General features: G+C 47.9%; 9 protein-coding genes across 9 annotated transcripts; 3 read left to right on the top strand and 6 right to left on the bottom strand.

Moving 5' to 3' along the window:
• Window positions 1–613: 613 nt before the first annotated feature.
• On the top strand, window positions 614–1,575 carry N7447_002164 (uncharacterized protein; the record flags this gene model as incomplete). Its single annotated transcript, XM_057226440.1, has 6 exons — window positions 614–635; window positions 690–748; window positions 806–872; window positions 932–1,137; window positions 1,192–1,454; window positions 1,534–1,575. 6 exons carry the CDS (start codon window positions 614–616, stop codon window positions 1,568–1,570), a joined length of 654 nt encoding a protein of 217 aa, XP_057090456.1. The 3' UTR covers window positions 1,571–1,575.
• A 769-nt stretch (window positions 1,576–2,344) lies between these two features.
• Window positions 2,345–3,846, bottom strand: N7447_002163 (integrase zinc binding domain-containing protein; the record flags this gene model as incomplete). The annotated part of the gene is made up of 5 exons (XM_057226439.1): window positions 2,345–2,792; window positions 2,882–3,021; window positions 3,086–3,131; window positions 3,182–3,304; window positions 3,362–3,846. 5 exons carry the CDS (start codon window positions 3,844–3,846, stop codon window positions 2,345–2,347), a joined length of 1,242 nt encoding a protein of 413 aa, XP_057090455.1.
• A 1,135-nt stretch (window positions 3,847–4,981) lies between these two features.
• N7447_002162 (putative cytokinesis regulator (Byr4)) lies at window positions 4,982–7,872 on the bottom strand (the record flags this gene model as incomplete). Its single annotated transcript, XM_057226438.1, has 2 exons — window positions 4,982–5,436; window positions 5,511–7,872. The coding sequence occupies 2 exons, from the start codon at window positions 7,870–7,872 to the stop codon at window positions 4,982–4,984; spliced, it is 2,817 nt and encodes a 938-aa protein (XP_057090454.1).
• Window positions 7,873–8,753: 881 nt separating this feature from the next.
• On the top strand, window positions 8,754–10,021 carry N7447_002161 (uncharacterized protein; the record flags this gene model as incomplete). Its single annotated transcript, XM_057226437.1, has 4 exons — window positions 8,754–8,907; window positions 8,958–9,172; window positions 9,239–9,545; window positions 9,600–10,021. 4 exons carry the CDS (start codon window positions 8,754–8,756, stop codon window positions 10,019–10,021), a joined length of 1,098 nt encoding a protein of 365 aa, XP_057090453.1.
• A 379-nt stretch (window positions 10,022–10,400) lies between these two features.
• N7447_002160 (putative NADH-ubiquinone oxidoreductase, subunit G) lies at window positions 10,401–13,302 on the bottom strand. The gene is made up of 7 exons (XM_057226436.1): window positions 13,116–13,302; window positions 13,030–13,053; window positions 12,922–12,973; window positions 12,855–12,869; window positions 12,776–12,798; window positions 10,827–12,708; window positions 10,401–10,767 (listed from the first exon to the last, which is right to left on the bottom strand). The coding sequence occupies exons 1-7, from the start codon at window positions 13,228–13,230 to the stop codon at window positions 10,665–10,667; spliced, it is 2,214 nt and encodes a 737-aa protein (XP_057090452.1). The 5' UTR covers window positions 13,231–13,302; the 3' UTR covers window positions 10,401–10,664.
• A 662-nt stretch (window positions 13,303–13,964) lies between these two features.
• N7447_002159 (putative ER to Golgi transport protein (Sly41)) lies at window positions 13,965–15,698 on the bottom strand (the record flags this gene model as incomplete). The annotated part of the gene is made up of 2 exons (XM_057226435.1): window positions 13,965–15,233; window positions 15,309–15,698. The coding sequence occupies 2 exons, from the start codon at window positions 15,696–15,698 to the stop codon at window positions 13,965–13,967; spliced, it is 1,659 nt and encodes a 552-aa protein (XP_057090451.1).
• A 1,240-nt stretch (window positions 15,699–16,938) lies between these two features.
• Window positions 16,939–19,795, top strand: N7447_002158 (Pumilio-family RNA binding repeat-containing protein; the record flags this gene model as incomplete). The annotated part of the gene is made up of 7 exons (XM_057226434.1): window positions 16,939–17,049; window positions 17,112–17,201; window positions 17,264–18,286; window positions 18,341–18,967; window positions 19,083–19,362; window positions 19,415–19,505; window positions 19,579–19,795. The coding sequence occupies 7 exons, from the start codon at window positions 16,939–16,941 to the stop codon at window positions 19,793–19,795; spliced, it is 2,439 nt and encodes an 812-aa protein (XP_057090450.1).
• A 346-nt stretch (window positions 19,796–20,141) lies between these two features.
• Window positions 20,142–20,721, bottom strand: N7447_002157 (DUF5572 domain-containing protein; the record flags this gene model as incomplete). Its single annotated transcript, XM_057226433.1, has 2 exons — window positions 20,142–20,490; window positions 20,540–20,721. 2 exons carry the CDS (start codon window positions 20,719–20,721, stop codon window positions 20,142–20,144), a joined length of 531 nt encoding a protein of 176 aa, XP_057090449.1.
• Window positions 20,722–21,023: 302 nt separating this feature from the next.
• Window positions 21,024–22,493, bottom strand: N7447_002156 (TFIIH/NER complex subunit SSL1; the record flags this gene model as incomplete). Its single annotated transcript, XM_057226432.1, has 3 exons — window positions 21,024–21,819; window positions 21,884–22,219; window positions 22,282–22,493. The coding sequence occupies 3 exons, from the start codon at window positions 22,491–22,493 to the stop codon at window positions 21,024–21,026; spliced, it is 1,344 nt and encodes a 447-aa protein (XP_057090448.1).
• Window positions 22,494–22,703: the final 210 nt, after the last annotated feature.

The raw sequence follows: 22,703 nt of genomic DNA, 5'->3' as shown, positions 1-22,703 counted from the left end.
GGCAATTGGTCTCGGCGTTTCATCTGGTCATGTCTGGTTTTGTCAAGGTATTGGGGAGGTCTAAGTAGCGATTATAATTTGTATTTTTCCAGGGTTGTATCAATATAATGATTTGACGACATTATGCACTCCGGGGTGCACATATAAAGTAAATATCTGATCGATGCAATGTTTAAATTTGATATACATATCGAGATATAATGCAAGGTGTCTATATAATAGCATACTAGGGGATATGCTAGATCATTTAGATACAATAATCTACTTCAGGCAAAGTATTTTCGTAACTAAAATACACGCATTTGGTACTTTGCAAAATGTACCAGTAAGTATAAATGTTCATTGGCTATTCCACATACAAATTTCAAGGTATGTCGTATGTATGTGTACGGTATGTACACCGCGTGTATGTACATGTACCTCTCGTACCTGATCTGCAAGTAATTTAAGTTCCCCTTCGATTTTTCTGCCTTCGTGTCAACAACTCTGCTGTTTTGGTCGAAACTCCTACCAATTCTCAATCTCGCCGCCCCCTTCTCCTCTCCCCTTCTCTCTCTTTCTCTATCTCGGCTTAGATCACCCACACTGCTAACTGAGATCCGTCACCGGCATTATGAATATCTTCAGGTTATTAGGTACGACATAACAACCAATGGAAACCAACGCGGTATACTAACGTTTGATTGCAGCCGACTTCTCTCATCTGGCGTCGATCTTCATGCTTCTGCGGAAGATGAAGATGTCAGGTGTATGTGCTCATGTCCATAAAAGCCACACATGACTTGCAACTAATGGTAGATCGCAGAGTTGTTCCGGGTTGTCGTTCAAATCGCAGGTACTATACCTTCTCGTTTTTGTCACTCGGTATCTCGGTAGGTTTCGATGTCACTGTTGGCTTTATGTTCATCAAAATCGCTCATGCACCTTCTAGATCTTTTCTGGACGTTCACCGAGTCTCGGTACCTCACCACCTTCAAGCTTCTGTTTATCGGTTCCTCGGCCTACGTCATCTACCTCATGCTCAACGACTACAAGCCCACACATGATCCCAACATCGATACTTTTAAGGTTCAATACCTCCTCGGGATTAGCGCGGTGCTCGCGATTCTATTTCCACGCGATTATCGCATCTCAGAGGTTGGTTGAACGCCCAGTCTATGAAGTGGAAAGATCCGGACTAACGTCATGTAGATACTCTGGACTTTTTCTATATGGTTAGAGTCGGTTGCCATATTGCCACAACTATTCATGCTGCAACGAACTGGGGAGGCAGACACTATCACTACACACTATCTGTTTGCCCTGGGGCTCTATAGGGCACTCTACATCCCGAACTGGGTCTTCCGCTATTTCACCGAAGCCTCCTTCCAACGTTCCTTCCAGCCTGTGACCATTATCGCTGGAATCATCCAAACATTGCTTTACTCTGATTTCTTTTACATTTACTACAACAAGTAAGCCCGATTCACTCAAACTTTTATATATATATACAGACCTGTGGACACTGACATTTGCACTTTTTTTTTTTCCCAGGGTCTTGAAGGGCAAGAAGTTCTCGCTTCCTGTTTAGGATCCATTTTTCTTCTTTTTGAATGAGTCGAGGAATTGATGATATCTTGGATCTTCCAAGGTTCCGAGATGGAATTTTGAAACCAAACCACTCGTTCCTTGTATACTTACCTGGAACACTGTGATCGCCTGTCTCACGAGCACCAAGTGCCTTGAACCCATGCAACACCCCTCAAAACTCCCGTTAGGGGTTGCTATGAATTAATGTTGAAATGTCGCCAATCTGTATGCACTTAGGAATGGTCACATGAGGCTCAGATAAACCCACAGTTGACTATCGAATGTTGAACACGATCATGGACCATGTCCATATCTGATTGCTTTGTTCCATAGTGCCGATCAGAGAAAGGAAATTCTCTTCAACTTGGTCAAAATTTCTATACTTTTGGGTCATCTGGTCTACCATTCACACTACTACATAGCCTATGTTGTATACTTAGGATCATGTTTCCAGATTTAAAATTCAAGGGTATTATTTTTTATTTTGTTTGGGAGAGTGCTTTTTTTTTTTATGTTTCCAGTTTTATTCCGAATTCCTCCCTTCCCTTGATTCACTATTAACATCCCTTTGTTTTCTCGTACACTTAAAGTCCCATAATGGATGGGGATCAACTTCTCGCCATGTTCGTGCATGCCACCTATCGGACTTGTTGATTGACATGGAAGCATAAAACGATCTAGAGTCTTCTCACAGGGTATACTTTTGGGGAGCACACTTAGTGTACTCCGATAAAATCAAAAAGCAACATCCACACAAGTTGACCAGAGAAAACAATCAAAACTCTCGCTGGGGCGCAGCCCCGTGTGTCGACACATATCCCGCTGTGTAACTCAGCTGGGACGGAGGGATGGATAGATCGGTGGAGAAGGGATCCAAGGTCCCAGCAATTGAGTGTGAGAGATTGCCCATGGGACCCTGGAACGACCGAACTCCATTGCCTATATTTGAGCGACCTTGCACATTTTGATGACTATCTAGCCAGCCACCGTGAGCGTGCAAATGGCCAAAATAGTCCGCTTGCGTCCTGTCAAGGGGCATTTGACCAGCAAACGTCGATTCTCGTCGCGAAATTGGCGGCGATGGGAGTTTGGGGGGTCGAGAGACCATCTCCAGCCTGGGGGAGCTTCTTCGCGAATTGGGTGGCGTCAGGCGTGAACCCCCACGGCGCACCTGGCAGGTTGGGCAGATCTTAACGAAGCGGGAGATCAATTCCTTGGGAACCCTAAGGCGAGATAGTCAGTGGCTGTGGGTCAGACACGTCATGTGTGTATATATATATATATATAAAACTCGACTCTCAGAGTTTCTCACCATGAATAGATCCGCCGGACTTGAGCAGATGTCTTGTCTCGACCACCATGCTGGCATTGCTGATGGGCCTTAGTGAGGATTTTGAACAATTTCTCCCGAATTGCAACCGGCTTTCCCTCGTGACAGATCATCTTCCTATGCTTTATATCGCAACAAATCGCCCCATCAGCATTAATCATCTCCACCAGGACACGCAATACATACATCCGATCCCACAGCTTGAAGTTTGAACATCTTCTTGACCCAAAACCTGGTTTGTTTAGCAAGGCAGGCAATTGATTGACTCAAAGAGATCCATACCGAAACTGAGCCGACTCCACCGCCGTATCTTTGGGGTCAATCAATACAGTTCTGATGTTACGGGCTCTTTTCGCATAGATCAATGCCTTGTCTTGCTTCTTGATGGACAGGTCCTCCACATAACTGAGATGGTGAGATATATTAGCTTCCGGTTCATATGGTTGATCACGGATCACTCACTTCTGCATCAGTTGATCAAACTCCTTTACATCAGGGAAGCCGCTGAGTGCCGGCACTACAGCCTCTGACAGCAATGTAGCCTCGTTATGAGACTCCTGGTTTTCAATCTCCGTTTCACCCAGCGGGTCGCGGGGGAGATATCTTGGCCCTTGAAGGTAGCGCGATTGGGACATGAACTGCGGCGGATGGTGTAACCTGGGGTCATCAGGGGTTGTCATCGATGGAATCGAATGTTCCGATGTATATTGCAAATGCTGCAACCCCGGAGACAGACTCGACTGTGGGCCATAGGGCTGCCCAAACTGAGACCCGTATGGGTTGAAGGAATGCTGAAGGAAATGATATGAACTAGATCCATGCGTGTTGAAGTCATGGCTTTCTTGCTTGAAATCATGACTCTCTGGCTGACCGTAGCCAGGCACTGCCATTTGATGGTTCATGAGATAAGCATCATTCCCTTCATTGCGTCTTGCAAAGCTACTCATAATTGACGCCTGAGTTTTTGAATGCCAGTTGATTATTGTTCAGCCCACGTCGATCTGTTTCAAACAAACAAGAAGATAGATATATATATATATATATATAAAAGACCAGCATAAAGACAAGAAAATCCAGAAGACTGGGCTAACTCGTTTGCAGTCGAAGAATTGCCACAGTACCCTGGTACACAGTATCACAAAAAGAAACTGTGTATAGAAAAGCACAGTGTGGAAGATATAGAAGAGGAATAATTGACAAAAGGCCCTGGAAACGGGGGTTGCAATTCTATTAAAAAGACAAACAGCGCAGGACTGACATGGCTGATGCCCAAGATGAAAGTGCACGAGACCATGTTGTGAAGAGACAACAGAGGGTATCCCTGGAAGAGGAACAGCAAATATGTCACAGAGAAAAAGAAAGAATGGAGCCAGGCGTGTCGAGCGTCTGTAAGGTACGGGAAGCATAGGTTACGAAAGGGGGGAAAAAAAGAAAAGTAAAGAAAAGCGAGAAGGACTGGGGTTCGTGGTCAATTCCCGGTAAAAAAGTGGAAGCAGGCTGATACGACAGCGCACAGCAATGGGTGATACGGATTCCTGTCGCCACAAGAGCCACGTTGATGTGGGAGAGAGTCGAGGCACCCTATCGGAGACAGTAGAGGTGAAGTAGAAGTACAGCGGGGGGCGAAATCATCTCCCCGATTTTTCCTATACTTAGACCTGAATGGGAGGACTTCTGCAGGTTTGCTTTCGTCAAACAAAGTCGGAGATTCCGGCAGATTTGTCCATGCAAGTATCCGTGCAAAAAGGTAAGGAACATGGATGGGGAAGTCAAGCTTGAAGAGAAGAGAGAATTGGGCCCTCGAGATTTGAAGTGTGAAGTCAATCCCTGTCCATGTTGTGTTGTTCCACAGGGCTAAATCTCTCCCTCTTTTTTTTTAGGCGCAAGTGAGTATCCGTGAGAAAAAAAAAAGAAAAGAAAAGAAAAGAAAGAAAAAGAAAGAAAAAGTACACGGGACGACAGGATAACATACGTTTGGTTGAAGGTGAGACACAATCGGACAAGATTCGGACGGTTTTATTCCCGAGTCCGATTAAACATATATTACATAACATACAAAATCATGGAGTCGTAAAGTTCGTTCTATGATTCAAAGGCTAGATCACGAATGATCCATTGCCAATGATTTTCGCGATCGAATACCCATTTGGCAACCTTGCGTCTCCACTTATCTTCCTCGGCCCGCTGTCGTCGAATGAATTCTGGTCCGACATCAAATTCCTCGGTCATAGGTCCTTCATCAGAGGATTCACCGGCACTTTCCTCAAACGCAGAGGTTCGTCCGGTGATTTTTTCATCCAAGTCATCCAGACCGGCAAACACATCTTCGTCTGCACTTTCAGATGCCCTGAGCCAACACATACGATGTGGATCAAAAACCATTCCACCAACCGTTTGGACATTCTGCGCCCCCACGTTGGCGATAAGAGCCGGGGCAGGTTTAGGGGATTTGGAAGTAGTGGCATCAAATTCCTGAACCAAATTTTCATTTCCTTCCCACCGGAAATTGGTAGGGTTGTAACGCATACCTCTCACAGCTATGAAAAAAAAAAAAAAAAAGACAGTTAACAATGAGCCCTGAGCAAATCATGTCGAGATCGGTCTTGCTTACATTTGGCATCCTGCACTCCAGACCCCATGGGCTTGATCAAGTGCGGCTTGGACGTGGATTTGACATTCGATTTACCTTTCCGGCTTCTGACCGTTGTAGAGGCCGGAGGAATCCTGGAGATGGGTTGGGATTTCCAGTTTGAGTTGAACGTCGAAAGAGGATTTGGTTCACGGTTTTTCAAGTTAATAGTCATGGATGCAATGCGTTGTTCCCTTGCATTTCTAGAGGCATTTGTATCTCGCGCAAATCTAGGTGTCGGACTGCGTAATTTGGAGGTCGATGGGGACGTCGAAGATTGAATGGGAGATGCATCATGGGGATCAATCCGGCTCTGGCTGAGCCGGGCGCGGATGGACCTTGGAGCGCCTCGACCGGTGGGGGTTTTAACAAACTTGCTCTCTGCCAGAACCGAAGTAGATAGATCGTCAAAGGACTCCAACTCGGTTCCATCCCCAAAGTTGCGTCTTTTACTGGGTCGTGTGATTGTACGTTTTGTAGAACCGAGAGAGTCGACGCTTGTGTCGCCAAACCCAGCACGGAACGGCTCATTGCGAGTTGGTCGGGAAAGTCGGGAGACTGTGCCTTGCGGACTAAGAAGCCCGCCAGAGCTATCTGAATTCGTGCGACGCGACGAGCGATACCCCTTCACACTGGCATGGTGTGATTGGGATTCCGATACCCCAGCCGGCATAAATGGCACCTGTGGTCTACGATTCAGCGATCTCGCATCACTTACAGGGAGATCCACCGGTGTTTTAGGTCTGGCAGAGGGAAGGCGGACCGGGCGATCGACCGGTCGCTGGGAAGCGGCCATTGAAGCGGCCGAGCCTAAGCCACGAATCGATGGCAGGGATCGCTTGGTCTTCAAACGCCTGACTGAAGGGGTACCCTCGCCGGCCTTGGCAGTGTCTCGGGAATTGCGAGACCCGAGCACCCGTCGACTAGAGAGTGTAGGAGTCGGCGATGTCGGATTGGCGCTAGGGGCTGGGAGACTTGAAGTTGACGACTGAGATGAATGCCCTAGACGCGATTGTGATGTTCGGAATTTGGAAAGAGGTGCACCACTTTCTGACACCGTTTCAAGATGGGTTGAATGGGTTCGATCATGACCAGACAAGCGTGGGATGCGAGTTCGTGGAGATCCTGTCGCACTGGTGAACGTGAGTGTTGTTGCAGATCGACGAGTCGGGCTGGATGGCCGTTCTGTCTTGCACTTTATGTTAGGATTCAGGGCGGGCTTTCCAAAGGAGAAAGCCTTCTCATTGTCGATATCAATCCCAGAAAAGAAGTCCTCGGCATCAGAAGGAATATGATCACTCTCTTCCGCCTCGGCATTTTCAGCCTGCGCAGTCTGTCGCTTCTGCAGAGAAGCACTGAAATCAAGCGGACCTTCGGGAATGACGAGACCGTCGAGGCCATCGTCTTCACTTTCCGCCGTGAGACAACTTGACACGCTGGGGCTGGCGATGGAGATGGAAGAACTGGGAGCCGAACGACCATCCCTTGTGGTACCACCAACTCGTACGCCGATACTTCCTTCGGACCACTCAAGATCAAAGTCCTCCAAAGTGGGACTAGAAACGTAGAAATTCGCTTTTCGATGGGATAATTCGAGAGGCTGATGATTAGCAGGAAGTTCAAAATCCTGGTTGAAGTCGTCTGCTTCCTGTTCAATATTGAAACCACTGCCAACATTGCCAATGTTCAATTTCTTCGGAGATCGAGGGGCTTTGAGGGTTGGGATGTCTCGAGCTTCTAGGCTACCATTGTCGTCTTGGGAGGTGTCAAATGGTCCCAAGGTAGATTGCACACGTGTCGAGAACTCCTCACCCCAAGATGGTGAGGCCGTGGATTTCACTGGACTGGTAGCAGCGGAGCTCAAATGTCGAAGAGAGTCAGGAAACCATGTTTCTTGGGGAGTTTTGAGCTGCAGCAGGGTTTCGGGACCCGGGAGCTCAACGTCGTCTGACCAGTCATCAACAAAAGTTTGCTTGGTCTTTCGAGTTGACAAGCGCTTGATCGTGCCCCCAATAAGAGCTGACTTGGGGATATCTGGAGGAATGGGAATGCCCGCAGTCTTGGCCGAGGCAATGGCATCTTCTTTTGCAAATTCATCATTATCATAGAGCGGGACCTGCCAGTCTTCGTCACCCGCATTAGAGTCAATATCTGAGCGAGCAGAGCGGCGAGAGGAGATAGAATCTCGGTGCCCAGAGGGCCGAAATGACGAGTTTGTTATGGACCCAGCACTGGATGCGGTGCGAAAGTGAATATCTTCGCTGAACTGCAAGTCGTCGTCATCATCCCAGCATTCAATCGGCTCGTCGGTACCGGGTCGTAGGTGGATCGGTAAAGATTCCATGATCGGCGAAGCGAATTGGTTGAAGGTGTACAGAGAACACAGATGTCATGGGATGATTACAGGCGTCCGAAAGTGATTTGTGATTAAGCAGCAGACTCAGTGCTTTGCGACACTGGTGAGGGTTCAGGGGGTGCGGACATGAGCGTCATTCCGTGTCGGTTGGTAGGGGCGAAAGACCGGAGTGAGGAGTACGGTTTCACCGTTGATCGTAGCGTGACGAGCTCGGATTTCGCAAGGCGGGTTAGAGGAATCAGATCAATGTAAGCCGGCCGCGCTCTAGAGTCGATTTCGCCGAATGAGACCAAGCGGGTTCACTAGGCGACCTGATAAATGCCGGGTCATCCATAAACATTCACAAGTACCATTGGGAACATCCAAAGACACTTCGATGGGGGAATTCAAGGAATCAAAGGAACTTTGGGAAAGAAAAAGAGGAGACAGGGGAAAGACGCAGTGTAGTGGCTGGATCTCAAATTCCTCGTGGAGAGGAAGAACGTGACAGCCCGTACTGGTAATGTATCTAGGTAGGCAAGTTTACCTGAATATTCAGTCAAGACTGCATACTTTTTGAGGTAATACCGTATGTGATACCCAGTCATTACACGTAATTAACAGAACATTGTCCAGTATTTACCATTTGTAGGCTATTCATATATTGAATATGTGTCAATGCTATCTTATGTATATAATAGTTTCTGTTCTGACATTGCCATCAAAATTGTGAAGCTACATTGCACATTTACTGTATATGTGGGGACTACCTTGTCACTTTATATGAGTTTCACTTGAATGCTGCCTTGAGATATGACAATTAGTATTTCACTTCGATTTAGAGTACCCTTTTCTTTATAATTTCCTTTCTTTGCCTGACTCTTCCAGATATGTCATCTCCCATTTCGACAGACCGAATCTTGCGGTTTCCCAGATCTGACGAGACTGGGGGTTTTGTACTGGTTCATGTCTCGTGCACCAGTCCTGCGCCGCTCGATCTGAGGCTGACGGCTACTGAGGGGGAATCACCCTATGTTAGCTCAGGTGGGTCGTCCCAGAATGAAGGTCGGAAGTCATGAGCTCATGTCGCGCAGTGAAACAAACACGCCTAAAGGACCTTCAAGCCAAAAACTACCAAGGATCGGATGATGAATGGTTTAAAACAGTCTCACTCATTCTGGGACAATGTTCTGCCCCCCCGGATGAGCCGGATTGGGCCACTGGCCTCGAGGCTTCGGCCAATATATCGGGTTCTGACGAAAACAAGGAAATTGTGATTACGATACGCAAGCGAGTCCAAACTATCACAGTTCGTGTTCCACACCGGCGGTCTATATCCATGGATGTATATATATTCTTACTAACGCTAATATAGCAACGCCTTGGTGCCTTTATCCTCAAACAAGACGATGAACAAGCTGTCGAGCTGTTTGAATGGACAGGAATCACTGCGGCTAGAGTTCACATGCTAGAGCAGCAAGTATCCAGCCTGACTGCCCATTATCGCCTTGCCGAAGATACCATACATAGGCTGAATGAACAACTCGAGGAGCTGATGCATGCGAAAACCGAGCATGAGAATCGACTGGTGGCCAAGTTTGTGCAAGTCTTGAACGAGAAAAAGCTCAAAATTCGTAACCAGCAACGTCTTCTGGCATCAGCCACTGTGGATGCTACCAAAGGTAGGTGGCATAGACCGAGAAACCTAGACATCTTGGCTAACCAAACATCGACAGTCTCTGAGATACAAGCTAGCATCCCCGAAAAGTCACATGGAACCGCTGAGAAATCTCATCCAGCAAAGAGAAGTGCTCGTAGGATGAGCGACACAGACAACTCTGATGAGTTCGAACAAATGGATATTGATCCAATAAAGACTGATCAAGGTCCCTCCACCAATCAAGACACCGATGATGAAGAGCGTTCGACCCCTCATCCTTTGGACGACGAACAAAACAATAGCACGACGGACGACGATTCGTCACAGGATGAACCCGCCCAGTTGAAGCGGGCCTCTCCGGCGAGAGACACCGCGCCGCCTCAAAGACATTTGCCATTTGCCAAAAGGACTAGCGGGCCCATCAAGAGGACTGCTCCAACCCAGCCCAGCGAAGATGCCGAAGAAACTGCGGGAGAGACGGATGATGACGAGCTCTAAACTGGCCATCAGAACGACTCAGATAAATTACATAGTTGAACGGACCGAGATACGGTTTCCATATTACGTATATGCAGAAAAGCACCCAATCGACCTAGGGGTTAAGAGTTCCTCTTGACTCCTTGGGCTTGTAGACATATATGTATATGCCCAAGCGACGTTGACTCCTGGATATTGTAACATATCTCATAATGGATGGATATATCTGGGCTTGTCTTTCCTTTTCCTCCCTGCGCTGTTCTTGTCGTTGGGATAAAAAGGGGAGGGGGGTTTCTCCTAAAGTCATTTGTCTCGGTATAATTCTACTTCGTTTTTACTATAGGAATCTTGTAGTGTGATTTGCCTTTCGAAAGCTACTACACACCAAATTACAATAGCAAGATTTATCATCTCCGACGCCCATGGACTCGAAATTTTGGGGGTTCAGTCTTTTATGTACAAGGCAACCACTACCGATTAATCCCAGGCGACACCGGAGAATGGCGAAGAGGTCAACAGGAACCGGAAGGGTGTTCAAGATGATAGGGAAAAACACGGAGGATGGAAAGGAAACAGTACATCAAGAGGGAAATTTAAGATGTGGTACAATAAAAACGCCTGCAACCATTAGAGAAACACAGAATGAGGTCAAAATAGACCCGATCTAGCCATACAAAGCCTGAGGAGACATTTCTCCTGCGGCCATGAAATTGGTCTCAGGGTTTCCAGTGGCCTTGGCAGCGGAGGCACGAGCCATAGTGGGCGAACTAAAGTAGAGTTAGCAATGCAAATCGATTAATGATAAATGATGGAATAGGGTGTTCACCTTCTGGAGATAGCGTCAGTGAAGAAGAAGTCTTCGATCACCTTCTTGAAAGGAGCCCCAGTAGCTGGAGATCCCCGGTTCTGGTCCACAAGTTGGACCTTGCTCAACGAGCCAACCGAGGTCGGCTCAACAACGTCGTAATGACGCATGACAGGACTGATCTCCTCCATGCGGTCGCGAAGAGCCTCAATGTCATCATAAGGAAGAGGAGCACCGAGGAACTCGCTAGTGGCACGGATGATCTTCCAGTCATCACGAGCTGCACCGGGGAGAGAAGTAGCAGCACGGGTAACCTGCACACGACCTTCTGTGTTGATGTATGTACCTGACTTCTCGGTGTAGGCAGCGCCCGGGAGAACGACATCAGCAAGTTGAGCACCGCGATCACCATGGTGTCCCTGGTAGATGACAAACGCATCCTTCGGGATCTCGCTTTGGGAAATCTCATCTGCGCCCAAAAGCCACATCATCTTGGGGGTAGTCTGAGCAACCTGGGAAGATGGTGTAGTGAAGCCAACTTCATAGGCACCAGCCCGGGACGCCGCACGCTGGAGGACATTATAGCCCTGCCACTCAGAGGTAATGAAGTTGCTTGCATTCTTCTCAACGAAACCACCGACGGCCTCGAAGATAGCCTTGGCATCGGGGTGCTCAGCAGCAGCACTACCGACAATAATCATTGGCCGTTTGGCTCCGGCAAGCTTCTTGCCAAATTCTCCGGACAAAGCGGATTTCAAGGAAGAGACATCAGTGCCCAAATGGTTGAAGTCAAATGTGCTTTCAAACTCCTCGCCGACAAGTCCAACCTCCAGATCAGACCTAATATACTGCTTGCGGATACGGGCATTAAGAACTGCGGCTTCGTGACGAGGGTTGGTTGCAACCAAGAGGATTGCATCGGCCTCCTCGATTCCATAGATCTTGGAGTTGAACAGGTAGTTGGAACGGACATCGATACCGTGAGCGATGGGGGCACCGCCGCCGGGTTGATCCAGGGCGAGGTTGTCAGAGCCAAGCTTGTTTGCCAGGTCCTTCATGGCTACGAGCGACTCAGTATCAACCAAGTGTCCAGCAACAGCCTTGAACTCATTGGCCTGTGGCTGAAGCTTCTGGTGAGCCGATGAGATCTCCGTTAGAGCCTGTTCCCAAGTGGCAGGAACGAATTTGCCTTCCCGGCGAATGAGCGGAGTTGTGAGCCGCTGGGTCTTCAACCCATCGCATGCGAATCGCGACTTGTCATTGATCCATTCCTCGTTAATATCGTCATTCAATCGCGGGACAACCCGCATTACTTCCAGACCTCTGCTATCAATCCGGATGTTAGAGCCAAGCGCGTCAAGGACATCGATCGATTCGGTGTGCTTGAGCTCCCACGGACGTGCCCGGAAAGCGTAGGGCTTCGAAGTTAGTGCACCGACGGGGCAAAGGTCGATAACATTGCCCGAGAGTTCTGAGTTGAGGTTCTGCTCGAGGTAGGTTCCAATCTGCATGTCGTTTCCGCGACCTGCGGTTCCTAGTTCTGGGGCACCGGCGACATCATTCATGAATCGGACGCAACGAGTGCAGTGAATGCATCGATTCATTGAGGTCTTGACCAGTGGACCGATGTTTTTATCCTCCACGGCACGCTTTCCACCGGTTTCATGGAATCGACCCCTATCGGCACCGTAACGCATCGACTGGTCTTGGAGATCACATTCTCCTCCTTGGTCGCAGACAGGACAATCGAGGGGATGATTGGCGAGAAGGAACTCCATGACACCCTCTCTTGCCTTGTGGACCAGTGGTGAATTCGTCTTCACCACCATACCGGGTTGTACCGGCCAAGCACATGAGGCCACAGGCTTTGGGGCACGTTCGACTTCGACGAGGCACATACGACCTATAGTATCGGTAAGTACAGAAGTCTCGATGGTGTGGAATAGGGGTATGGTATGGGTTGCACGTACAGTTTCCTGCAACCAAAAGTTTTCTTAAGGGACTGGTGTTAGCAAAAACAGTATGTGTGATTCGATCAGAGACACCTACTCGTGATAACAATATCTAGTGTATGTTAGTACTGCAAGCAAATTGGATAGGTGGATTATTGTCATACCTGGGAACCGTTGCGCCTGCCTGCTCACAGGCCTGAATAAGAGCCGAGCCAGCTTTGGGGAGAGAATGTGAGTGAAGGGACAATGAGTTAGCTCGAGGGAGTATCTACCTTCTACAGACACCTTTTTGCCATCTAGAGAGACGAGCCATCAGTTATCGATCAATTTAAATGGACTAGACCAGCATTGGACTTACCAATGGTGAGTTCCACCTCGGCCGCGCGAGGGGCTGTCGTCGCGAAGGTCCGGGGAGTGACCTTAGGAACCCGGAGGGACCGGGCGGCCGCACGAAACAGCTGCGGCCGCATCATTGGAAGGAGAACAGAGATATGAGGGTGGGGGTAAAGGTGGAGGAGGGCGAGGGGGTGAGATCCTGGTAACGGTTGGGAGTTCAGAGAGCACTTTGCATCGGAATCTGCGGTTTCAAGGTTACATAATGGAAGTGCTGACCATCAGTTTGCTGACTAATGACAACGGCAAATGGGCTCACGGGGATTGGCTCGATTGACTCGGTTATGCGGATAAACATTCGTTCCGAGTTTCCTTATAAGCCGCCCTTTCTCCCCCCATTTTCTCCTTTTCTCTTCTTCAATTAAATTGTTACGGGCATCATTTATTGTAGGAGGCAGGTAATTTCCCTGTTCCTATTTCCTCTACAGCATGTCCCAAGAGCAGATTTGCGCCGTAGCTGGAGCTGTCAAGGGTTCGCCTAATTATGACTTTGTTCCTTACCAACGGTAGCTACATCATTCTCCTGATAGATAATTTTGTACAAAGTACACTTCAATGAAATCATTCTATTCATGCCATAATTTTGGGGTTTGCCCATCGTATTGCTAGATCACATTTATTGAGACTACGGGTAGCAGTCTGAACTTTGGGGTGTCCCATACGCAGCCAAGGTATATATCTGGGGTGGCTCAAAAGAATAGCCTACACGTTCTAAACAAAATAAACACCACAGGGAAAGGATAGTAATATAAGAGCTCTTTAAGCAACACCGCGCTGTCATGATATTGTACACCGAACTAATAAAATACAAATGCTAGGCTGCAGCTTGAGAATCACTGACCTGCCAAGTGGATTCTTGTTTGGTCCCTGGTAACCAAGTACGAGAAACACTGGCCCCCCTTGGTCGAATGTGTCCGGGCCTGTCATCTTCTTTCTTGAAGTAGTTTGATGCTGCATGGGAGTTGTTGGTGGCAGCTTCAAACGTTCTCCCCGCGGGGAAGGCATAGCCATTAGAATCCCATGGCTTGCTTGGGTGCCGCACATTCATTGGAAGAATGGACTGTTCAGCACGGAAATGATCCGTGTTTGCCCTTTGGTCAGCTACATCATCATGGCTATTGCGATCGTAAAGGTAAAGGCCCACGAAAGTGAGGCCAATGCCAAAGGCTTGAATCGAGGTGGTCGAGCTCCCAAACCATATAATCGCTACCACAATCACAAACACACGCTTGACCAAGGATGCAACCGAATAGGACACGGGAGAAACCATTGACAGCAACACAAAGGCCAGGATGTTTTGGGCAAAGTGTGAGACTCCGTTAAACACAAACTCAATGGAAAGTGCACCGTGGTCCAATGAGCCTTGCTTGCCCGATAACGAGATCACACCATCATGAATGAAATCAGATACTAGCGGGTAACCCTCGGTGACAAACCAAATAGGCAGAGTGAGAAAAAAAGCCAGCCCGGAGCAATAGCAAAGCAAGTTGAGTTTGTCCAACTTCCGCCGCCCCGGAGTTTGTAGATCTGCTTCTGCGCGGTCTGCCTCGTTGAACAGCTTCTTCGAGAATATGTTCTGCGAGACAAACACAATAGCTGCACCAAATGCGCAAAAAATACCGAAGAAATTTGTCGACACTCCGGTCGAGCATGCAAGCATTACACCCAGGGTCAGAGGGATCAGCGATAAATAGGTTGCTCGCGCATATCGAATGCGAAAGAGGAACCGGTATGCTAGAACTGTGAAGAGAGGTGAAAGGCCCTTGATGGTATGGACCAGAGATACGGGGATTTGTGCAGTGGCCATGGAGCTTAGAATGTGACCAGCCAATTGAAATATAGCCAGGGGCAAGGCTGTCGAAATCACGTCGCGGGATGGGTAGCGAATTCCATGTTGAAGGATCGGGATGCTTTGTCGCAACCGAGGTATAACTGTGGAGAGATACACCAATAACAAACACCAAAAGGACACAAATGCAAACTGAATCATTGTCAATGTGATCGGCATCGGAAGGGCGTTCAATATCGATTTTGAGGACGTGTTTGTGAGGGCAGAGGTCAGATACCAAACGACACAGAGAGCCTTGAGACAGTGTGTTAGCAGCCTTGTTAAGAGTTTCTTCTTTGTGTGTATTTCTCAAAATGCGAACCAACATACAATGAGTCGATAAGAGACTGGGGCGCGAAGTGCTTCGGCTAATTCATGAGCATTGGCACTCATACTGCCATTGCGTGTTCTGATAGTCGTGATGGCTTCGCTGATGCTCTTTCGTGGGCGGTGTTTGGGATTCCGTAATGTTCCGTTCCCATACTCTCGCGAGTAAAGGCTCGCTTTTCGGGGTTCCCAAAGCTCGTTTGGGGCATATTTCACCGAGGCGCTTCGGTTTGGACGGGTTGACCCCGCGACAGTGGCGAGTGTGTCTTCGTAAGGCGGAAATTTGTCTATCGGACTGCTCGTTTGAGGAACGGAGGATTTGGTTGGGATGGTCAATTCGGCCTGGCGCATGGAGGCGCGTCGTCCATGACCAGTTACTGTAGTTGTAGCCATCTTCCACGACCCGGAACGTCTAAACTATCTTCAGAGACGTCAATTCCCCGGACTCCGAAAAGAACCCGCACTTTAGGTGTCACTTACCCGAGAAGGACGAGGAAGCAGCTGCAAAGAGACAATGCGCTCACTAATTTCCGGTGAGGATATGTGTCTTCACTAATTAATGGAGGAAAAAGGGCGGGTTGGTTCGCCGGTTTGTCGATGACGAATCCCCTCGGGCGAATGAGCGTCGAGTATAGAAACACACACGCTTTCGGCGAAGCCAAGCGATGAAACGATATATGAATATATACTTGATCCCTAGGCAAGACAAAGGAATTGTGAAAAATATAAGTTTGAGAGATATCCACTATAAATTGAAATCAACGCGACCACGGATAGACATGCAATTTGATTTCCACCGCCACTTATATATGTACATTACGGGATATGTTGATACTGGAGTATCCGCATATAATCATTCCTATTACATAGCGATTTCTATGTATTTTTTTTTTGGAAAAATCATTTTCCCCTATTTTCTATAATAAGAAATGTCCCTCGTTCCGTCTTCGTATATCTTCTCCATTACGCGTCATTTAAATCACGTGATGTGGTCCCTGATCTGCATGCAAAATATCTTGGCTTTGGAGAGTTTACAAGGAACGAAGTGATTGGTCTAATAAATCCTACATACATGTACTTATGCAGCCTCTGTCCTTGTAGGATGTTCATAGTATGATTATTTTAATGCATGATACTTATGGATTAGGTCATCAATGATCTTTGATAACTAACTGACTATAGATCTGATCTTGTAGGGTATTGGCTATTCACTAAAATATATTCTACCTATAACCTTACATCTACATGCACAAATATTTACCTCCACTGGTATATACTATGAAAATGAACAAGTATGCCTAATTGGGCAGTCCATATGGAAGTATATATGGAAGGCTCTCTTCTGACCCAGCTCCTTCCTCTTTGTCTCTTCTTTCCTCTTTCCATATCACATCTCAACTTGTTCTATATTTCAGTCTCAATCTCGTCTCACCACTCAACTTCCTCATCTCCAAAAGTTCCCTTATGTTTACCATCATATCGCAAGAATCTGCTCGGAATCCCTTTCGTTGCATGTAAAATCACTTGGTTTCCAACGAGCCTATTTGCCCTAACCTTCACGCAGCGACTTCATTCCTCTTTTCTTTTCCCTCTTTCTTTTCTGTTCCACTCTTAATCTCTTCCAGTTGACAATATGTCTACCCTAAGCGGACCTTCATCACTTGGTCGCATGGGGAACGGAGGAAAATTTACCTCCAATGATGGCATTGATGTGCGAAACCTCTCTTTTGGACATGAATCTTCGGTATGCTTCTTGGGGAACAAGCTTGGATCCAATTTCTATACTAACCATATGGGTTGCGGTAGAGCCCTCAGAACTCGATTACGCCTGGTACATCCCGACATGGAAAGTTACAGGTCTTGTCTGATGAAGGGGTTGAGCATTCATCGAGCAAGGTATGTGTTTCCTGTGGTATTGATTTACGTGCGTGTATGTGTCTTTGATCTCACAATCCCAGAAGCAGAAGCTAGATCACATCAAAGTTGAACCCTTGAACGGACAAACATCGGATCTTGACAGAATACTGGCAAAGATTTCCCCCAAAACAATCCACCTTCCACGTTCTGAAGCCGATCGCTCTTTTGTTTCGTCTCAGCTCACTCCGGCCACAGCGGTGCCAGCTTTAACCCTCACTGAAACCACCCATCCCTACTCCCAGGAAGACAGAACGGCAGAGCTGCTCCGCCTTAAGCAGGAGCTCCTTGCTGCAAATTCCAAAATCGCTCTGCAGGAGCAAGAGCTTGCCCAAACTCGCGTGATAAAACATACCTTGGATCAGGCCCTCGGCCCGTCATCAGAGACTGATTTCGGCAGCCGCGAAATTACAGAGAAGACCATTAATCACCTGCAGAACGCTTTCAACGCATCCAGCTCTGCATTCACTCAGTTTCAAGATGCGTGGGGTGGCCAGGACGATTCGCAATCGGATGTCTCGGATCCATTGTCTACAGGAGCTTACAACAGATCTCGCGGGCTCTGGGTCCAGAATGAACCTGCCACTGACAGGGACTATGGAGAGAGCCTCTCAGGTACCAGCAGCTCTACAAGCCAGGATCCAAATCGGTTCTGGGGGGTTTCTAATGCGTATCCTCCGTTTGCCGGTCCACCGTCTCTGCAATCACAAAGCGCACACTCGGGGTCATCGGCCAGTACTTGTGGATTCTACTCACGTCCCATTGGAGAACAGATGTTGTATCCTCCAGGATCAGTTACCGGCGCTCGTCGCTCCATGACCCAAAGCAGTAGAGGTGGATCTCTATTCCCAATTCAGTCTACTCCCTGGGGTGAATTTGCTTCTGGGGCCTCTAGTGAGCAGACTCCCAAGTCACCTTCTTCGCCGAAGAGACCTCCGAGCGCCTTTCAGCAGGTTGGGCTTTACTCTGTACCCTCTTACCCCCATCGACCGATCGGCAGCCCACTTTCACCCACTGCTACCGAGTTTACAGGTGCTAGCACAAATGAAGCCACATGGACCAACCCTGTAAGAGATAATAACCGTGTGCATCGTGCTTGCATTCATTCTAACTCTTATCAGATGAGCGGTACTTCCATCCAGACTTACGTGTCGCCACTTGAACCACTCAATTACCGACGCCTGCTCGACAAGAATGTTTCGTGTGATTGGAAGTACATTGTAGACAAGATTATCTGCAACAATGACCAGCAAGCCTCAATTTTCTTACAACAAAAGCTCAAAGTTGGCACAACTGAGCAAAAATACGACATCATCGAGTCCATTGTGCATCAAGCCTACCCACTCATGGTCAACCGCTTTGGAAACTTCCTCATACAACGCTGCTTTGAACATGGAACTCCGGAGCAAGTCGTCGCCATCGCCAATGCGATCAGAGGGAACACGCTAAACCTCAGTATGGATGCATTTGGCTGCCATGTGGTCCAAAAGGCGTTTGACTGCGTTTCAGAGGAGCATAAAGCTATCATGGTACATGAACTTCTCCGCAGAATTCCCGAGACGGTGGTCCATCGATATGCGTGCCATGTTTGGCAGAAACTCTTTGAGCTCCGGTGGAGTGGTGAGCCTCCGCAGGTGATGACCAAAGTGAATGAGGCACTACGCGGAATGTGGCATGAGGTTGCCCTTGGAGAGACAGGAAGTTTGGTCGTCCAGAACATTTTTGAAAATTGTGTGGAGGAGGAAAAGGTGAGATTCCCCGTTAACCTTAGCCCTCTACCATATGCATCAAAGCTCTTTTCTCGCTGTTCTGCTCCTCTATTTGGTTCCGTATATTAATTATACCAATGCTAATATCTTGAAGCGACCGGCAATCGAAGAAGTCCTGGCGAAGATCGATGTACTCGCACATGGCCAATTCGGGAATTGGTGCATCCAACATATCTGCGAGCACGGTGCTCCCCATGACAAGAGCCGTGCTATTGAGCATGTTCTTCGCTGGGCTGTGGATTACAGTATGGATCAATTCGCATCTAAGATTGTGGAAAAATGCCTCAAGATTGGCGGTACAGAGTTCATGGACCATTATCTCTCTCGTGTCTGCACTGGCCGATCTGACCGACCTCGCATGCCATTGATCGATAGTAAGTTGCTCAGGCTTTAACACAGTGAGCAGATACTGATTTTCTTCTATAGTAGCGGGTGATCAGTATGGTAACTATCTCACCCAATGGATTTTGATGAATGCTGCGCCTCACCAACGAGAGCTCGTGGCCAGTCACATTCGGTACTACTCCCTGATAGTTTCCACAGTTTATTTTCTACTTAGAGTGGTGTGAAACCTAACCTGATTTAACTAGGAAACATATGGTCTCCCTTCGTGGTTCCAAATTCGGCTCTCGTGTTGCTATGCTCTGCTGCAACCCGTCTCATGCTACTCGCCCTGGTCCTGGGGCTGGGATGCAAATTGGCCGTTTCAACAATTTCAACGAAGACAAATTTACCACGACGAACCAGTCCGGTGGTCGTTTCGGCCGTGGACATCAATGGGGACCCAATTATGCGCCACTTCGCTGAGTCTGTTTTCTTGATACTTCATATTCACTTTTATTATCCACTTTGCTTCTAGGCAGACTGTCTGTCTTTGCCAGTTTTCCTGACTGTGTTGTATCGATATCTGTTGACCCAGTTCCGAATTACCCAATCATTTCTGTGTTCCAATATTGCGAGTTATCACTCCTTGCCGATTTATTCATTTGGCTTGCTATCCCTCGTGGCTATCATTTCATTCAATCGTATAGATTGAGACCTGCGGCGTGTCACTCTAATTTTTGTTTTAAAGAAAACCATATTGTTATTATCCAAATTCTATTCCATTCGAATATTTGATCCATCATGAACCTCATGTGGGCAGAATAGAGTTTCACGGAGCAGCGCTTGCAGTGTCATCAGAAGCAGTCACCACTTCATCTTTCTCCCATGGTTTCCGTCGCCGTGGTTTTTCACTAGAAATATCGTGGCCACTGAGTACAGTGTCCGGGATGTCCTGGATCCCAGGTATTGGTTGTCCCGTAGTGATGAGTTCCACAATGTGTGCAAACGATGACGGGTAAGCAGGTTCAGAATGTGTTGAACTCTCAGGCCCAGGTGTGCTTGGGTCCGATGCTTTGGGGATTTGCAAGTCTGTATTGCCAAGCCCTTGCTCCGTTGTCCGTAATACCAACCATGACTTGAAGGCAGCAAAGTCAATAGCCGGGGTGAGCTTTTCTTTTCTATACTTATATTAGCACTTGTACTATTTTGCGCAAATTCCCAGCATACCGTGAGAAAAAGAAGCACTTTGCTTGCAGAACAAGGTCGTCATCCCGGTTCATCTCCACCTCGGTGGCGGGGGTGTCGGGGTGACCAAGTATTATTGAGAGGCCATTTGCAAACTCGGGATCCGATGTGAAGGAATAAGATTGTAGCTTTTCAAAGACTCGAGATTCTGAGGGCTGCGCCATTGTCTAATAATGTAGGATAGAAAGGTCTGGGATGCGGATGCGGAGGATGGCGTGGGGCAATCTAAGCTAACTAGCCGAGGCTCATCCTGGTGCGATCTCCAATTATTTACTCTGCACGTTTTGACCCTCTTGGGGCCATTTCTACCCCCTAAAACGATAAAAGCCACATGGAACTTGCCAGAAAAATCGTATTTTGTATATACAGACGCCTTGAACCCCCCATGGTACCTTCGGTCTGTGAACATAAAACCCAGGGATATCTTGCGACGCCAAACTATGCAATATTGAAATAATTCCACACCTTAGACCGTGATGTCCATTCCACCTGACGGTGGATTGGCAGCATCGGAGTGTGTGGGTGTGCTTTTACTTTGACAGCCGGGACAGTTGTGCACGACCTCATGTGCAAAGAGATCGCAGTCGATACAGAAGTGGTTACGACAAGCGGTACACTCATATCGACTGCTCACGCTCATTCCCTTGGTCTGGTTCTCTGCCATTTGCCAGTGATCTTCCAAAGGCACAGAAGGAAAAGAAAGGCCACAGGCAAAGCAAGCAGAACTTCGCGAGGCTCGACGCCACGGCACCTCGACCCAGTTGATCAAGGGAAATAGATGATGATATGAGCGTGCCAGATGAGTTGAAAGGATCAATGTGAGCCCACAAGATGGGCATTCAGCAGGAAGATTACACACTTTGCTGTTGCATCGTGAGCAAAGATAACCTCCTCGTGAGGGCTTTGAATGGCATGCGCAGAGAGATGGGTTGGACTCCACTGTGCGAGATGGGAATCCCATCATCAGCAATGAGCTTGAAGATTCTTTCTGTGAGTAGGCAGCTGGGGGTGTAGTCACGTCCATCATCAGCTCCCGAAAGTGCTGCTCATTTAGTGCTACTCCATATGCAGTTTCATCACCACCGTTGGTTCTTGTACAAAGCTCCCGGCAAATTGCAACCTGGGCTGCGAGCCCCACGATGCCAACCCGAATTTTGTCACTAATCAGAGTATCTATCGTCTGGTGGATATCTCCAGGATCGGAGGAAAGGAGGGAACCGTATATGAATAGTACTTCTCGGGTGCCGTGGCTTGGTGTATGGCTAAATTCACCGGTTAGTTTCGGACAAATCCCCCAGACTATATGTGGCTGGTGTAAAGACATACAAAAGCGCACCACGTGCCATCTCCAATCCATTTTGAAGACTAGGCAAACCTTTCGGATCTTGTGTTTTAAGGGCTTGGATGGCTGTGAGGTGCTCTGTTGGATTACCACTCATATCACTGACTCGGAGTGCGAGACCATCTCTTAGGCCGAGGACACCAAGCTGGGAAATGGGGTTTTGTTCAAAAAATTCTCTCACGAATTCCTGGGCATATCGGAGAGTCAACAAGTATCTTGTAGGTCGCAAATCCTTCTCGGACATGGATTGTGAAAGATCGAGAATTAGGATAAGATGTCGAATGATACCGCGCTGTAGTGGTGTCGTATCTTTCAAGAGCCTGGATGATCGATACACTTCAGCAAGAATATATACGGACGTTGCAAGGATAAAAGGACTAACCTTTTTCGTTTTCCAGCCTCCAGCAGACCTTCGACAGTCGAGTTGATGGTACCATCTGCACCTTCCACCAAAGTCTCCCATGTTCTGGATAGCTCCCATTCTGCGCCTCCGCGCTGCTTTCTTTTGGCCCGTGGATTATCGCCCCGAGTCACCTGTAAATCATCTTCATCTTCTGTTACATCCCCCACATATTCTTCATCGGAGTCCGCCATATTCGTAGATAAGAGTGGGGAGACAGAGAGAGAGAGAGAGAGAGAGAGAGAGAAAGAGAGAGGATCTAAGCGGAAGACTGAAAATGGTCCAAGCTTCCGACGGAGCTCCGTTGGAGAATATCCTCCCTCTCTCCTTCACTCGCCAGTCGAAAGTCTCTCTTTGAAACTAAATATTCTTTCTTCGAAATAGCTCCGACGATAACCGTAGAC

This window comes from Penicillium robsamsonii (assembly GCF_028829455.1).
Source record: "Penicillium robsamsonii strain IBT 29466 chromosome Unknown utg000001l_segment0_segment0, whole genome shotgun sequence".
In the NCBI taxonomy this organism is placed as follows: domain Eukaryota; kingdom Fungi; phylum Ascomycota; class Eurotiomycetes; order Eurotiales; family Aspergillaceae; genus Penicillium; species Penicillium robsamsonii.
Note: the sequence above shows the minus strand (reverse complement) of the source record. Positions and strands in the feature narration are given on the sequence as shown.